The 17,985-nt window shown below is 36.6% G+C and overlaps 2 protein-coding genes across 2 annotated transcripts; both read left to right on the top strand.

Annotated features, from left to right (window-relative positions):
* Window positions 1-6,962: 6,962 nt before the first annotated feature.
* LOC122068293 lies at window positions 6,963-7,814 on the top strand (the record flags this gene model as incomplete). The annotated part of the gene is made up of 2 exons (XM_042632165.1): window positions 6,963-7,160; window positions 7,251-7,814. Coding segments are annotated over 2 exons (762 nt in total), but the record flags the coding sequence as incomplete, so codon positions are not given.
* A 215-nt stretch (window positions 7,815-8,029) lies between these two features.
* LOC122068301 lies at window positions 8,030-9,447 on the top strand. The gene is made up of 3 exons (XM_042632178.1): window positions 8,030-8,638; window positions 8,726-8,957; window positions 9,044-9,447. Exons 1-2 carry the CDS (start codon window positions 8,126-8,128, stop codon window positions 8,819-8,821), a joined length of 609 nt encoding a protein of 202 aa, XP_042488112.1. The 5' UTR covers window positions 8,030-8,125; the 3' UTR covers window positions 8,822-8,957; window positions 9,044-9,447.
* Window positions 9,448-17,985: the final 8,538 nt, after the last annotated feature.

Below are 17,985 nucleotides of genomic sequence, written 5' to 3'. Positions count from 1 at the left end.
CAAAGTATATAGGCTAATTAAGGGAAAATATATTAGGAATAGGTCTAGGAAATTTTCTACCGTTCCAGTTGTTCAAACTATCAAAAAGAATAGGCAATCAGATCAAGAAATATAGGGATGAATAATACTAAAGATGAAACAGAATCTTAATATCAGTAAAGAAGATATGAAGAGATAAGAGAGGAAAGAAAAATACTAAATAAGAAAGGAGGAGGAGAAAAAATTACCTACGTTTCCATGCAAGATGTTTACTTACATCACCAGATTGATTATGTTGATTTCTTTCCTCTCAACTGTAGGGATTATGGTCCCACATCGGTTACCCTTGAGGCCTTGTGTCCCCTCATATACCTGTGAGTCCCTCCATCCAATCACTCAAGTTTTCGAGAAAGATATTTACAAGATGAGAAAATGATTCAAAAAACGGATAATTTAACAAGATGGTACAAAACATTATCTCAGTTGCTAAGTCAGATAGTCCTCAATTGGGTTTGGGACCAAGTATATAGTGCTATAAAACCCAATGCTACCATTAGAATATTCGCAATGTCAATGTTCTTCTAACCATTCGAACATTTCCATTGTCATAGTTGCTACTACTACCATATGTTCTCAACCCCAAGGGGGTAGCCGAGTTAGCAAGGGACCTTCGCCCCAGGAAGCGTGTGGTTCTGAGTTTCGACTCTTCTTACCTCCTTGGGGCAATTCACATAGGGGTTTTTAGTGCTCTTCACTGCTTTCAATGAAAGTTGAATGTTTCTCAATCAACTCTAGTATGACCCGGTCCATGCGGTGATTGGGTCAGTATGGCCCCGTGGGACTAGTCAGGTCGAAGGCCTTGATAACTAACCTTAGCAAAAAAATAAATAAAATTACCATCATATGTTCGTGTATTCCTTCGCATCTACTTCGGCCATGGTTGAAAGGATCACCTAAAGGACCTTGACACAAATAAGACAAAACTTGTATTGATGGGCATTATTTCGTACTGAAACATATCATGTCAAAGCACATCAGTTCCTCTACAAATAGAACCAATAAATCGATGCTATCTAAGTATCCCATTACATGATACCATATCAGCTTTTATACCTGCCAGGAAGGAGGAAAAAATAGATTTTGTATACACTTGCACAAATACAAAAGAAACACACTACATAGGCTCTTCCACTCCCCTCCCTCAATAATTAAACCACATTACAAAACTTTGATTCCTAGTCCAACACAATCAGCCAAGAACCAAGATATAAGGTTAATGTAGAAATCCAGAAGCTTGAAGCCCAACATAACGAATTTGTAACATTTTAAGGGAACAAAATAAAACAAAGACCAATAATTAGCAATTACAACCACCAAAATTGGAGGCTACTACAAAAGCACCCACAGCCTAAACAAACAGGTAGCGCTTCCACTACTTGAAATTCCAATTGAAATAGAAAAAAGAAACACCCCACCACCTTAAAACCCCATGAAAGCAGTCAAATTTTAATAAAGCAAGATCAATTTGAAACACCATAATTCATACTTAACAACTCATTCTTAAAGATGGGTGCCCTATTTTCTCTCCAAAGTCTGCGGTAGATAGCCAAGAGTAATAAACTTACAAGGTCATCCACAAGAGCTGAATGTAGCAGATGTCCCACCCAACTAATAAAATCTATCAACTTTCTTTGAAATCTCAGGAATCACCACATAAGGCAAGGATGGATGACCATAACCGAAGGATTAAAACTATTCATCAGTACAATAACATAAAATGGGTAACCACTATTCAATATTAAAAATGTTTTCAATTTAATCAACCTTCTGTGAATTCAACCAAAATTTGTTTCATAACCCACATGTCACATCAACTGATGTGTCAAGCTGAACAAAACAATTACATTTAACTACACGAACATGTTAACCTCACAGATTCTGAGTCTCAGTCAAATCATATCTAAAAGAAATAGTTTTTTCCCCTTTTAATTCCCCCTATTTTATGAGTTTCCCAATGGCCACAATTCCATGTAATGTATTCAGACAAGACAGTTAGTGACCTGCAAGGTTGTTTCAGTGAGGTTAACAAAACCTTAAAGCTACTCCCAGGTATGGTTCTAAAACTCGGATTGGATAGGTTAATATTGGCTAGATCGGATCGGTTTTGGCCTTGACTAATCCCTAATTCTGAGTCTTGACCAATTGGATCCTGATACACAAGTACTACCCCAGAGTAAAATGTAATAAAATTTATTTAAAATCTCAGGTAAATCTGTCCAATACTCTGATCCTAGCCTGATAGGTTTCAGCGTTGATCGATCTCGAGACTGATCTGAGATTTAGAAACTTGTACCTAGGATAGCTCAACAAACGATTCACCAAAAAAAAAAAAAAAAAAAGATTGTCATGTAAAAGTATAATGATATTATATAATAAATGTAATACTCCACCACTTCTTAATGCAAGGAAAATGGAACCTATGAAAAAGCTACAATACTAGTTGCCAAATTATTTATCCTGAATCTATCGTCCACATAAATTTTCATTGGAATTTGCATAAATCAATAAGGTTGGTTAGAATCTTATTGGTTAGAACTTCATAAAAGACAAATATATAAGTATAGCTAGATATGCTGTTAAAGGTGTTAGAATGCTTCCGTGAGAAGAGAGGGAAGGAGGAGTCTTGTGGATTGTGTAGGCTCCTCCCTTGCTGTTTTCCTAGTCTAACTATGAGAGTCGTAGTTCAAATAGGAGAGTCCTAGTTCAGCTAGGACTGATTATTTACTCAGTTGTCTATTTTGTTTTGTTGTTTCTAGTCTTGCTAGGACTGATGTCCTACTTGTAATAGATTGATTAAACTACTAAGTTTTATTATAATGAGATTACATGCAATTAACCTGGAAAAATCATAGACCTATTTTATATTGGAAGAATTATAGGCAGGTCATGTTCCATAGTATTTTAAATGAACAATAAACACAAAGATATCCAAATGAGAAATGGACATAAAAAAACAAATTGATGAAATCTGAGGGCAAAGGTGAAATGCAAGCGTGCTCAGGCAGACATGTTTCCTTAGGTGAACAATCAAATGTCCTAATGAAATGGATAAGCATTTAATGAATTAACTTTGAGTTATAGCTTTACTCAGCTAAAACACAACCAACACTCTAAAAGTCTAATGATACTCACTGTTTGTGTAGGGCATGAAGCATATCCAACAGGTATTCGATTATGCATTAAAACTTCAAATTCTGTCACCTAAGAAGAATAAATATGGGAAATCAGTCTCATGGGAATAGGAAGCATGTAATAATCATAATGAAACCATGAAAGCTACATCCAAAATAAAAAATGACTGGTTCATGAAACAAATTAAAATAGAACTTTCTCAAATATCCTCCTTATTTTCTTCACTGGGTAGTAACCTTAAGGAAAAGGAAAGGCTAGAACTACCTTTCTTTAGCAAATGAAAAACTTATATTCAGTTTTCTTATAAGACTGCAAGTAAAAATAAAAAATTAAAAGAGCAATTTACCGGCCACTTGCAAGAAAAATGAAGAATGAGATAAATTCAACTAAGTCTAATATAGATTAAATATTGATAAATCAAAATGACAAAAAAAGAATGGAAATCCAACTTTTAAGGAAAACCAGGTTCAAAGGTCAAATTAAATCAGCAGTCACACAAGAAATCGAGGAACCCAGGCACGAAATCTGCAAAGAGGTCTTGACAAGTTTTCTAACTATATAGTCGAGTGATCCAATCAAAGTCAAAACGGCGCATGATACAGTCAAATAGCATGGAGGAGGGAACTATTGTGAGAGAATGGACTATCATCATTCAGTCATCACCCTAAATCCATAGAGATAGAGTAATGATATCATCCCCCCCCCCAAACTAGTCATGAAGCTTGGCTTTCATGGTTGTTCAATAGGAGGTTTGGGCTTATCAGATGGATTTTCAGAGATTGCCTCAGGAGCTCTGGTAGATTCCTTTCTGAACCCTAGCAAACTCATTGAGTAGTTTGGAAGTGCCAACCAGGTGGTCAATCTAGCTCTATTGTTGACATTAAGTTCCATCAAAAAAATTAACCAAATTTTTATGAAAAATCAGCAACAAAATTGGTAATGTACATTTTGTTGGGGGGAAGAACAACCCCTCAATGTCTTTACGGGCAAAATCTGCAAATATTCGTATGCAGGAAATAGGAAATCTATATGTTTTCACATAACCTAGAGTACGGCAATAAGGCTCTGTACTGTAACATTCTAAAAAATCAATTCTGTTGTTTTTTTATTTTTTTGGAACAGAAATATAGTAAAAGTTGTATGGTGAGTCCGGTTCAATTTCTTGTTTTTTTGTAATGAACCGGCACTTTTTAAGTTTTAGAATTCATTTTTTGAAGCATAAAAACCAAGCTTCTCACGATCAGAATCTATTCTGATCAAAAGGCGCTGGATGAAAAGTCCGACTTAAGTACGAAAGGGCAAAATCGACATTTGCCCTTAAAACATAAACAACCCTTAAAACTTCAGTCGACCGAACCCTAAAACTCTTTCTCTTTCTTGGAATACCAGAAGAGAGACACAAGAGAAACCCCTTCCTCCTTCCTCCTTCCTCCTTCCTCCTTCCTCCTTCCTCCTTCCTCCTTCGCCTAACAGTCACTTCCCTCTTCCTTCCTCATCTCTTCATTCTCCTTCGCTCGAAACCCATCCCTAACCTCCCTCATTGGAAACGAAAATCGGTGATTCTTCATCATCCCTAACCTCCTCGACCAGCGGCGGACACTCCAAGCTCTCCTCAACCAGCGGCGGACACTCCAAGCTCTCCTCGACCAGCGGCGGACACTCCAAGCTCTCCTCGGCCAGCAGCGGACACTCCAAGCTCCTGCAGAAATAGGTTAGAAACAGAGAAACCCCTCTTTCCCTCTCCTTGTGCGCTACAGAATTTTTTTTTTTTTGGGTAACAACAGAAGTTGGTTCATGCTCAATATGCTTGATTCCTGATTGGATACCTTCCCCAAAAATAAAAAAGAATAACTAGGAAGGCACAAAATAAGCAATAGGAAATCCAACCTAACTTCTCCATTTACATTACCATCTTGTATTTGTCATGGGGTTTAAAAATTTGTATTCGGACATCAGATCAGTCTCTTGACTCTGGTTTGAATCCACAAGATTTATTAAAAATTCAATTCTACTTAAATCTGGGAAACACATTTTTCACAATCAATGTCAACTAGGATCAGGATTGGTCCCTTTCCCTATTTGCTTTACCCTACCACTGATTCTCTGATTTCCCTCTTCATTATTTTCTCTTTCTTCTTCCCATTATCATTATTTCCCATGGTTCCTTCATCTTTTTCTGTGTTCTTGTTCCCGCCCCCCGTTCGCTGGTTCGCCATTTCCAATATCTAAGGACATCCTCCAGGTTTCATATTTTCAAATAAAAAAAAAAAGATAATTATCTTTTTGTTGTTCGTCGAGTTCTCCGGGCATTCTCAGTCAAAGAAAGCAGTCGCCATGATTTTCTGAGCAAGTCCCCTGTCCTCTCCGGTCTCGAGATAGATTTCCATTGCACAAGTCCTGTAAGGAAGTATTTGATTCTGAAAATTCTCTCCAAAGATCAAAGTACTAGTAGTGGGAGTGTCAGATTCTCCTTCTTATTGTTTCTCTTTTTGTAGGAGGAAGGAAGTATTTGAATTTTTGGAACAGAGAGTGGGAGTGATTTGGAAATTTTGGTTGGTTAAGTATACTGCACGTTTGTTTGGACTTGGGGGAAGAAGAAATGAAGATTTGAATTTGGATAGTTGGATACTCGTACTAGTAGTGGGTAGGGGTTGCAGTCTTACTGGGGGATGATTTGAACAAAGTTTATTCTGACTTCTGAGTTCGCATTGCTTCTCAGTAATCTACAACGATTACTCTCTCATTTTATTGTTTTTTCTTTTTAAAGTGTTATGCGAGTTTTGATTTCTCTTTAACTTTTGATGTCTGATGTCGGATCATTTTTCATTCATAATAGTTGGACTCCTCTGGTTTTTCCTATTTACCTCTCTATTATTAACTGTTCTATATTATTGTTGTTGTTTCCTAGTTGAGGGTTCCCTACTCATGCTTTGATTCCCAAAGGGTCATATGTATTCCAGTATATACACAAAAGAGTTCAGGTTGACAATATTCTGTTTAACAAGTTGCTGAATCCAAATAAGGTACCACATGTTCAAATATTTACCAAAGATTAGAGTTTATGCATGAAGCCATCTCTGCATCCCAAGTAATTTTATGATGTGGAGTAAGTAGGTTATGGTAAAAGGGTTTTTTTATGTGGCACCATAGATTTTGTTTATTTTGGGAAGTGAACACTCCAATCTTATTAAGCATGAGCTCATCTCTGCATCGTACATTGACGATGTGGATGATCACCTTTTCGAGCTCACATCCATGTCTGGTTTATTGCTATTTTATCTGATGAATAGTTGCCGTTTCATATTTCATATTTAGGAGAAGAATAAAAGAGTCAAATAAGACACAAGAGAAACCTCTCTCCTTATTGTAGTGTAAATCCATTGCATTGTCTGTAACTCTTTATCCCTTGACAATGAATATTTTTTGTATTTTGCAACATTTGTTTATGTAATTTTGGATGCTGTCTGTGAATCCCTTCTGACACCAATGAAAGATAGAGGGTTGACACCTTCAATTGTTCTCATGGGGCTTCATTGTATCCTTATACCTTCTAGAACCTATCATAGATTAAGGGTTAGGGTGCCTTGGTGAAAATCAGTGTTTTCAATTTGGATTTTAAATTCATGTTCTTTTTTTTTTTTTGGTAAAATAGTGAGAAAATGTCAACTTCAAAACAAGCAGTTAATGAGACTGCAAAATGGAGCCAAGCAAATGTAGACACCCTTATTTTTCTGATGGTAGAGGAAGTTAAGAAAGGACATAGGACTACTTCGACTTTTAATAAAGCTGGTTGGAACAACATTGCCAATAACTTCAAAGAAAAAACTGGGGTCAACTATGCCATTGTACAGTTGAAGAACAAAGTGAACAAACTGAGGCAGGATTATAGTCAGTTTAAGAAGCTATTGGAGACAACTGGTTTTGGTTGGGATACTGCTTCAAGAACTTGTACTGTTGATGATGAATCCATCTGGGAATCGCATATTAAGGTATACTCAATTTGTATTTAATTTGAGTATTTTGAAATTCCAGGATATATCAATTCAAGTATTTGATTATGCGTATTTTTTATTTATTAGGATAACCCTACTTGGGCACGATTTAAGAAGCACGGACTACCACAATGGCCAGAACTATGTATGGTATTTGGTGATACATATGCAGACGGCGAAGGAAGTGGGACTCAAACAACCATGTTGGAAACTTTGGGGGCCAATGATGCTAGGAATATGATTGAGTCTTGTGATGAGTCAAGTTCCGCTGATGAAGTTACTCCATTAGGTGACACTCAAACTGAAGCAGTGGAAAAAATGCCAGTTACTAAGCATAGGCATGATAGGACTCCAAATGCGAAAAGGAGGAGGAGCAAGTCTAATGATTGGTCAATGGCATTCAAGGCAATTCAAGATATTAGTAAATCAAGGGTAGAACGAGATGCGAGCATGTCCACTGCTTCAACCCAAAATACGGAACAGATGTATGGAATTACTAGGGCCATGGAGGTGCTTGAGTCAGGATATGAGTTAGATGAAGCACTATACGAGAAAGCACTTCGGAAGTTAATGGCTGACCCGCAATGGAGAGAAGCATTAATTTCCTGCCCTCCTCATCGGAAGTCAATACTCCTTCGTACCCTTCAGTAGTTTGCTTCTTGAAAAGTTCTTTTAATTAGATAGATTGATAACTCTACTTGGATTGTGCCTTGACCCTACTTTTAACTTTGATGGTTTGCTATGTTTTCCTTCACTTTTTAAGATGTTATGGATGACTGTGTCTTGACTTTTTTTTATAACTGTAGTATTTGATGTCCTGAATATTTGATCATTGTACCTTGACACTACTTTTAACTTTGATGGTTTGCTATGTTTTCCTTCATTTTTTTTAAGGTGTCTTGGATATTTGTTCAAAATTATGGTTTGATGTGTTTTCATATTTCTAATTTTATATTATAGGAATGGATCAAAGAATGATCGCATCTAGGGAACACATTGAACAAATGGAAAGGGATGACACTGATGCAGAAATCATGATGTGTATAATGTTGTTGATGAAAGCACATGATTCATTATACACTAGAGAGCCCATACGAGATAGTAAATTGACAGGACCAGAGCGAGTGAGTGAGGTTCTAAACGGACATGTAGACAGATGCTATGAACAGTATAAAATGGAACGCCATGTCTTCCTCAACCTTGAAGCGTTAATGCGACAACGTGGTTGGTTGGAAGATAGTCGATATTTAAGAGTGGATGAGCAGTTGGCAATGTTTATATCTATCGTTGGTCACAATGATAGGTATAGAGACATAGCAGAACACTTTCAGCGTTCTCTTAACACTATAGGTAAACACTTTAAGAAAGTGTTACGTGCTTTCATACTACTGGGACAAGAGAATATCAAACCTCCAAACTTCAGTCGTTGCCCTAAACAGATTCTTGAAAAACCAAAGCTCTATCCTTTCTTCAAGGTATGTTGTTTATGATTAAAACAATGATTATGTTGTTTTGTGGTTATACGTGGTTTGATTTGATGAATATCCATGTATTGGTACTAGGACTGCATTGGCGCGATTGATGGCACTCATGTTAGTGCTTCTGTACCTCTATCCAAACAAATACCGTACAGAGGAAGGAAAGGAGATACGACCTAGAATGTTATGTGTGCATGTGACCTTGACATGAAATTCAATTTTGTGTACGCTGGTTGGGAGGGTTCGGCAAATGATTGTCGAGTATTCAATGAGGCATTGAATAACCCTAAATTTGAATTTCCTCATCCTCCACCTGGTACGTTCTAAATCTTAACCTCAACAGTTGATTATGCTCTATTTTACATATTGTGTTGATTCATTACTTTTCACTTTACGTGCTAGGTAAATATTATGTGGTTGATTCTGGTTATCCATCTACTACTGGATTCTTGACGCCGTTCAAAGGACAAAGATACCATCTAAATGATTATAGGAATAGACGTCCAAGGACAGCAGTAGAGCTATTTAATAATAGACACTCTTCTGTTAGGAATGTTATAGAGCGCAGTTTTGGTTCTTTGAAGAAGCGCTTCCCAATTCTGAGCAAAATGCCATGTTTTCCATTGAACACCCAAACATGCATCGTCATTGCTTGTTGTGCACTTCACAACTTCATTCGGGAGGAAGAAATTGCAGACAAGAATTTTAAGGAGTTTGGTGAAAATTGGTGGAATGAGGAGCCTGAAGAAATTCAAGATTATGTACCACCGGCTCACATTAGTATAAGCTTAGCAGAAAGAAGAAGACAGATGGATGATCTTAGGAAAAAGATTGCAAATGAGTTAGCTGTTAAAGCTGGAATGGCTCAAATTACATGATTACATTTTGATGATTGGATTTAAACTTTGAAGTAGTGGGACATGTTTTGCAGTTAAGAATTAAATTGGAAGACCTAATTTATGCCCTTAAGTTCATAATTAGATACTTTAAGAATTATGTCAATACTTGCATTTATTCTTGTTCATACTTTTATGTTATTATGATAGATCATATTTTTGTTGAAACATTTCATATTTCATATGGCAAGGAAACACGGCCAAATATTTCATATTTGAAGTGAACACCATGTTGTTGATATGGAGATATTCTTATTTGTCTCATTCGACTTAAGTTATTTGGGTAATCATGGTTTTCATAACTTAGAATTTATTAAAAAACCATTGACTATCCTTAGATTTTATTTAAAAATCACAACTTTGACACCCATGGTGAAGATGGCACTTTATGTAAATATTGGTTTATAACAGAAACGATTCTGTTAAGTACGAACCATACATGTTTCTGTTTCTTTCAGATTATAAAATCATTTTTTTTGGCGATTACCATACAACATTTAAGATGCAGAATCACTCCAAAAAAATAGAAATGCAAAAAAGTGTGCTAGACCCAAAATCATGTTAAAAAAACAGAATCGTTACAGTACAGAGCCTAAGTTTCTAATATGTTTCCTTTTTATTAGCTTAAAATAAATATGGTTGAGTTGAGTGCAAATAAATATATTTAGGAAGCGAGTCCAAACTTTTAATGATTGGCTTCCTATTATATGCCAATAAGTAAAATGTCAAGAACATACAAAAGACCGATATAGCTCAATTCCAGTCCCATAAATATTGAACTGTGATGCATTTACCTAACGCCCATTTTTGCAACTTCACCAAAATCCCACAATTCACTATCTAAAACAAAAAGAATTTTATCGGTTCGAAAAAATGATGTAGTTTTCTTCTAACAAAAAGGGAGTAAGATAAATGGCAGAAGAGTAATTGACACAAACTCAAGTAGGATCAAAATGGTGGAAATCTCTGTTGAACTAAGGAGGAAATGAGAAGAACAACTGAATCCATCTTACATTTAGATCTTAGAACCATATATGCCAATATTTTCTTTTGATATACTTTGGACAGAACTTTCTGCCTTCCCTTATATAAAAATGGAAAAAATATATATTATTAACAAGTCGAGGAATAAACCATCCACACAGTTATGTATGGTTGACAACTCACAAATCCAATTCACAATCTGATTCTTTAACATGATAATTTTATTTTATTGTAACTAACAGGCATCCATCAATACTAGTACCAACTATGAAGAACTTGTAGCACCACTCTCAAACCAAAACTGTGGGCACTAACACCAAGTTGGAATATAAGAGTTGCAAAAGTACAAGAGAGGTAGAGAGAAGATGAAAGTAGGAGGTAGATTTCTCTCCCCCTATATTGATGATAATGTGTTGTGTGAGAGAATAGATTTCTCTCCCCCTATATTGATGCACTCAGCCTCATACAGGAAATTGTTTATCTACGCTCCATGCTAACATAAGATAGCCAAGGGTAGTTATAAGGCATAAAAGTAGATGCACATACAGCATAATAACCGAATGCCCAAAGTACACTTAGAACGTGCTCTCTAACAGACCCATGATTGGTTGGTCTCTTACTGCCATCTGTTCAATCCCTCTCACTAGGATTATTGATTTCATAACTGAAAAGGTGTAGATAGTCAAGTTACCCTCTTTTAAGTACTTCTTTCCTTGTTTTATTCTTTTTATCCATTATTTTATTAATTGAGTTCCATTTGTGCCCCCTCCTATATTCTTTTATTCTCCTTTGTCCTCAGTATCAAAACCCCTTCAAGTCTATCCCCAATTAATAAATCCCGATACCCTATGTGTCCTTTCTCCTTTGATTTACCATGTACCACCTTGAATATTGAGTTTAATTGCAGTTTTTCAATTCCTTCATTATAATTGTGTTTCGCCAGAACCAGAGTAAAACCCCCACGCCAATCCTGAATCCCATCTACAACAGCATGAGGTAATGAAAGTCTATTCACACTTTCATTTAGAGCAAGTTCGTGCTCGGTGTGGACGGCAACCGTGGCACAGGAGGCTATTCGTTCATTTTCCTGAAATGGAAGAAATCTATTCCCAGATTGCAGACAACATTCTTTCAAACGATCTAGAACCTGCCGACACTAACACAAATGCCACAACCCTTCAGTCATTTTACGACCCATAGAACCCAATTAAGAGTTTTGGACCCTAGATGACATCAATTTGGGGGTGCAATTTTTTAAAATTGGTATTGCATAGAGTGATTGTTGTTATTGATGTTACTGGAGAAAATTTACCTAGATTTGTTTAAATATGGCCGATCCAGTATTTTCTTTGTTATCATGCAATGAATTGAGTCTCTTAGAATAGTCTTTTTATTTTATTCCCTTCATTGTACTAAGACATCTACTCTTAGAACCTTCATTGTAAAGACATCTACTCTTAGAAGAATTCCTACTTAAAAGTACATTACTTGCTAACTAAATATTATTAATAAAGATAGTACACAAAGTGAATCTATCGTGGCTCAGAAATTGCTCCCTCTGTCTCTCTTCCTCTCTTCTCTCTTCTATTTGCAGCTACTGGTTTCAGATCCTGATTTGTTTCAATAACATTCTGAAATGAAAGTGTGAGGACTACTGTGATAATATATCCATCCTATATGAATTAAATGTGAAAGAGACACCTCAAAATTTTCAAGACAACATCTAAGCATAAGAAAGGATTAGCAGTGCAAACAAAAAGTATCAAAACTATAAGTTCTAGCAGCTAGAACCACTAAGTGAATTTGTGGGTTCTTACGGAACTGCAAGGGATAAAATGGTAGAAGCAAAGTACATTTTTCAAACTGTAACTTTTGAGGCAAACCTTCTTAAGCCTAAAGAGATTAGCCAAAGAGAACTACATACCACGGTACTTTCATTATATGACCCATGAGGTCAAACCGGAATCCATCATCCTGTTAAGATAGAATTCATCAAACAAACTATAGATGTCACATTATGAGTACAAAAAGGCGTGGAATTGCAAGCATCTAACAAAGGCATTACAAGAAAACAAACTTGTAGGGAATATGCAACTATCTGGTCCAATGATCCTCTCCTAAGACTATTTCGATACAAGAAATTAGGAAAAAAAATTTCTAAACTAGGGTTTATCAATTTTCACTTCCCCCATGGTCATTAACAAAATTAATTAAAGAAGTGAAATAATCGACTAAGAAATGTCAGTAAATAACTAATATTTCTTCATTTGATATCCAGCTACGTAGGTATCAGCAAAATACCATTGTCATCTCTGAAACACAAGGCGTTGGCCGGGGNCAAAATATATTAGGAATAGGTCTAGGAAATTTTCTACCGTTCTAGTGGTTCAAGCTATCATAAAGAATAGGCAAACAGGTCAAGAAATATAGGGATGAATAATACTAAATATGAAACAGAATCTTAATATCAGTAAAGCAGATATGAAGATCTAAAAGAGGAAAGAAAAATACTATATAAGCAAGGAGGAGAAAAAATTACCTATGTTTCCATGCAAGATGTTTACTTATATCACCAGATTGATTATGTTGATTTCTTTCCTCTCCTCTACTGTTGGGAGAATGGTCCCATATCGGTTACACTGGAGGCCTTTTGTCCACTTATGAGTCCCTCCACCCATATACCTATGAGTCCCTCCACCCAATTGCTCAAGTTTTTGATTAGGATATTTACAAGATTAGAAAATGATTCAATAAACAGATAATATAACAAGACGGTATAAACCTTTATCAGCCGCTAAGTCAGATAATCCTCAATTGGGATTGGGACCAACTACACAGTGCTCTAAAACTCAATGCTACCATAGAATATTCACAATGTGAATTGCACGCGATATATTAATGTCTCAAATTATTTGTGCATCTCCCAATGTTCTTCTAACCATTTGAACATTTCCACTGTCATAGTTTTACTACTACCATAGTACCATATGCTCTCAACCCCAAGGGCGTAGCCGAGTTGGCAAGGGACCTTCGCCTTAAGAAGCGTGTGGTTCTGAGATTCGACTCTTTTTACCTCCTTGGGGCCATTCACATGGGGCTGTTTAGTGCTCTTCACTGCTTTCAGTGAAAGTTGAATTGTTCTCAATCAACCCCGGTATGACCTGGTCCATGTAGTTGGAGGGTTAGTTTGGCCCCGCAGGACTAGTCAGGTTGAAGGCCTTGATAACCGATGTTAGAAAAAAAAATAAAGTTACTATCATATGTGCGAAGGATTAGCAATGAAATATATAAACATACTATCATATGTTCGTGTATTCCTTCGCATCTACTTCAGCCATGGTTGAAAGGATCACTTAAAGGACCTTGACACAAATAGGACAAAAGCGGTATTGATGGGCATTATTTCGTACTGAAACATATCAAGTCAAAGCACATTAGTTCCTTTGCAAATAGAACCAATAAGTCGTTGCTATCTAAGTATCCCATTAGATGATACCATATCAGCTTTTATACCTACCAGCAAGGAGCAAAAGAAAAAAAAAAAATTTTGTATACACTTGCACAAATACAAAAGAATTACACTACACAGGCTTTTCCACTCCCCTCCCTCAATAATTAAACCACATTACAAAACTCTGATTCCTAGTCCAACACAATCAACAAAGAACCAACATATAAGGTTAATGGTAGAAATCCAAAAGCTTGAAGCCCAACATAACGAATTTGTAACATTTTAAGGGAACAAAATAAAACAAAGACCAACAACAATTAGCAATTACAACCACCAAAATTGGAGGCTACTACAAAAGCACCCATAACCTAAACAAATAGGTAGCGGCTTCCACTACATGAAATTCCAATTGAAACAGAAAAAAGAAATGCCCCACCCCCTTAAAACCCCATGAAAGCAGTCAAAATTTAATAAAGCAAGAACAATTTGAAGAACCATAATTCATACTTAACAACTCATTCTTGAAGACGGGTGCCCTCTTCTCTCTCTAAAGTCTACTATAGATAGCCAAGAGTAATAAACTTAAAAGGTCATCCACAAGAGCTGAATGTAGCATATGTCCCACCCACTAATAAGATCTATCAGCTTTCTTCGAAATCTCAGGAATCACCACATAAGGCAAGGATGGGTGACCATAACCCAAGGATTATAACTAATTCATCAAAACAAGAACATAAAATGAGTAACCACTTTTCAATATTAAAAATGTTTTCAATTTAATCAACCTTCTGTGAATTCAACCAAAATTTGTTTTATAACCCATATGTCACATCAACTTATGTGTCAAGCAAAACAAAACAATAACATTTAACTACACGAATATGATAACCTCACAGATTCTGAGTCTCAGTCAAATCACATCTAAAAAAAATAGTTTAAACCCTTTTAATTCCCCTTATTTTATGAGTTTCCCGATGGCCACAATTCCATGTAATGTATTCAGACAGGACAGTTAGTGACCTGCAAGGTCGTTTCAGTGAGGTTAACAAAACCTTAAAGCTACTCCCATGTATGGTTCTAAAACTCAGATTGGATAGGTCAATATTGGCTGGATCGGATCGGTTTTGGCCTTGACCGATCCCTGATCCTGAGTCCTGACCAATTGGATCTTGATACACAGGTACTACCCCATAGTAAAATGTAATAAAATATATTTAAAATCATGGGTAAATCTGTCTAATACTCCGATCCTAGCCTGATTGGTATCAACGTTGATCGATCTCGAGACTGATCCGAGATCTAGAAACTTGTACCTAGGACAGCTCAACAAATGAAAAAAAAAAAAAAAAAAGAGTGAAATTGTCAAGTTAAAGTATAATGATATTATATAATAAATGTAAGACTCCACTTCTTAATGCATGGAAAATGGAACCTGTGAAAATGCCACAATACTGGTTGCCAAATTATTTATCCTGCAACTATCATCCACATAAATTTTCATTGGCATTTGCATAAATTAATAAGGTGGGTTAGAACTTCATACAAGATGAAGATATAAGTATAGCTAGATATACTTTTAAAGGTGTTAGAAGGCTGTCGTGAGAAGAGAAGGAAGGAGGAGTCTTGCGAATTGTGCTGGCTCCTCCCTTGGTGTTTTCCTAATCTAACTATGAGAGTCCTAGTTCAAATAGGAGAGTCCTAGTTCAGCTAGGGCTGATTAATTATCCAGTTTTCTATTATGTTTCGCTGTTTCTAGTCTTACTAAGATTGATGTCCTACTTGTAATAGACTGATTAAACTACTAAGTTTTATTATCGTGAGCTGACACCCAATTAACCTAGAAAAATTAGAGACCTATTTTATATTGGAAGAATTATAGGCAGTTCATGTTTCCATAGTATTTTAAATGAACAATAAACACAAAGATATCCAAATGAGAAACGGACATAAGAAAACAGACTGATGAAATCTGAGGGCAAAGGTGAAATGCAAGCGTGCAAAGGTAGACATGTTTACTTAGGTGAACAATCAAATGTCCTAATAAAATGGATAAGCATTTAATGAATTAACTTGGAGTTATAGCTTTACTCAGCTAAAACACAACCAATACTCTAGAAGTCTAATGATACTCACTGTTTCTGTGGGGCATGAAGCATATCCGACAGGTATACGATTATGCATTAAAACTTTAGATTCTGTCACCTGAGAAAGAATAAATATGGGAAATCAGTTTCATGGGAATAGGAAGCTTGTAATAATCAAAATGAAACCATGAAAGCTACATCCAAAATAAAAAATGATAGGTTCAAGAAATAAATTAAAATAGAAATTTCTCAAATATCCTCCTTATTTTCTTCACCGGGTGAGTAACTTTAAAAAAAGAAAAAAGAAAGGCTAAACTACCTTTCTCTAGTAAATGAAAAACTTATATTAAGTTTTCTTAGAAGATTGCAAGTAAAAAAAAAAAAAAATTTAAAAAGAGTAATTTACCGGCCACTTGCAATAAAAATGAAAAATGAGATAAATTCTACTAAGTCTAATATAGATTAAATATTGATAAATCAGAATAACAAAAAAAGAATGGAAATCCAATTTTTAAGGAAAACCAGTGTGGTACAAAGATGAAAATAAATCTGCAGTCACAAAAGCAATCGAAGAACCCAGGCACGGAATCTGCAAAGAGGTCTTGATAGGTTTTCTAACTATCTAGTCGAGTGATCCAATCAAGGTCAAAATGGCGCATGATATAGTCAAAGAGCATAGAGGAGTGTACTATTGTGAGAGAATGGACTATCATCATTCAGTCATCACCCTAAATCCATAGAGATAGAGTAATGATATCATCCCCACCCCCCCAACTTATTGTTTATCTACCCTCCATGCTAACATAAGATAGCCAAGGGAAGTTAAAAGGCATAAAAGTAGATGCACATACAACATAATGCCCAAAGTACCCTTAGTATGTGATTGGTCTCTTATTGCCATCTATCCTGTCCCTCTTGCTAGGATTGTCGATTTCATAACTGATAAGGTGTAGACAGCAAAAGAGAGGAGTTTTCCTATCCAGAGCTGAAAAGCTGGAAAGGAAAACTCCTCTCTTTCGTTAGCCACCTTACATTGATTAAATCGGTCCTCTAATCTTTGTACCTCTATTGGTCTAGCACCTTACTCCTTCCGGCCTCGATTATCGAATCTTTTAAAGGTCTCCTTTCCTTTTTCCTTTGGAAAGGCTCTGACTCCTCCAGATTCCTCAGGCCTCTCATTTTTGCAAAAGTCTACCATCCCAAATCCGAATGTGTCCTTAAAATTAGGAGAATTAAGGATGCCAATACTATTAGTGGCCTTAAACTCATATGGAAAATTGCATCCAAGCACAAAAGCATCTGGGTTGACTGGATTTACTCTGGTCTTCTAAAACACAACCCCATCTGGATGGCCCCTTCCATTCTGGATGCCTCCTCGATCTGGAGAAAGATCCTTGAGCACAGACTAGTTGCCCTCTCTGCCATCTCCCACTCCATTGGCAATGATCTCTCCACCTCCCTTTGGAAGGATCCCTGGCACCCTCTAGGTATCATTTCTCACTTCCTTACCCCCAGAGTTATCTACTCCTCTGGTCTCTCTTCTACAACCATGGTCTTCTCTATTCTTTCCCCCTCAGGCTGGTCTCCCTCCTCCTCCTCCCACCCCTTGCTGACCTCTGAGCCTCTCTCCCTCCACACCCCCTGGCGATAGAGGTAGAGCTGATGTCTGCATTTGGCTCCCCTCCTCTAATGGGATCTTCTCCTCCGCCTCAGCTTGGTCACACATTAGACTACCTTCCCCAGTCGCTCCTTGGCACAAGATATCTGGTTTAAGGGTCACATTCCCCGTCACAGCTTCACCCTTTAGAGATGTCTTACCAACTGTCTCCCCACTCAATCCTTCCTTATCCATCGATGTATCTCAGCCAACACTGCTTGTTGTATTTGTCCCTTGGGGGTTGAAGACATCCCCCATCTCTTCTTCTCCTA

This window comes from Macadamia integrifolia, unplaced genomic scaffold (genome assembly GCF_013358625.1).
Source record: "Macadamia integrifolia cultivar HAES 741 unplaced genomic scaffold, SCU_Mint_v3 scaffold368, whole genome shotgun sequence".
In the NCBI taxonomy this organism is placed as follows: Eukaryota; Viridiplantae; Streptophyta; class Magnoliopsida; order Proteales; family Proteaceae; genus Macadamia; species Macadamia integrifolia.
This window is presented reverse-complemented; position numbering and strand designations above follow the sequence as displayed.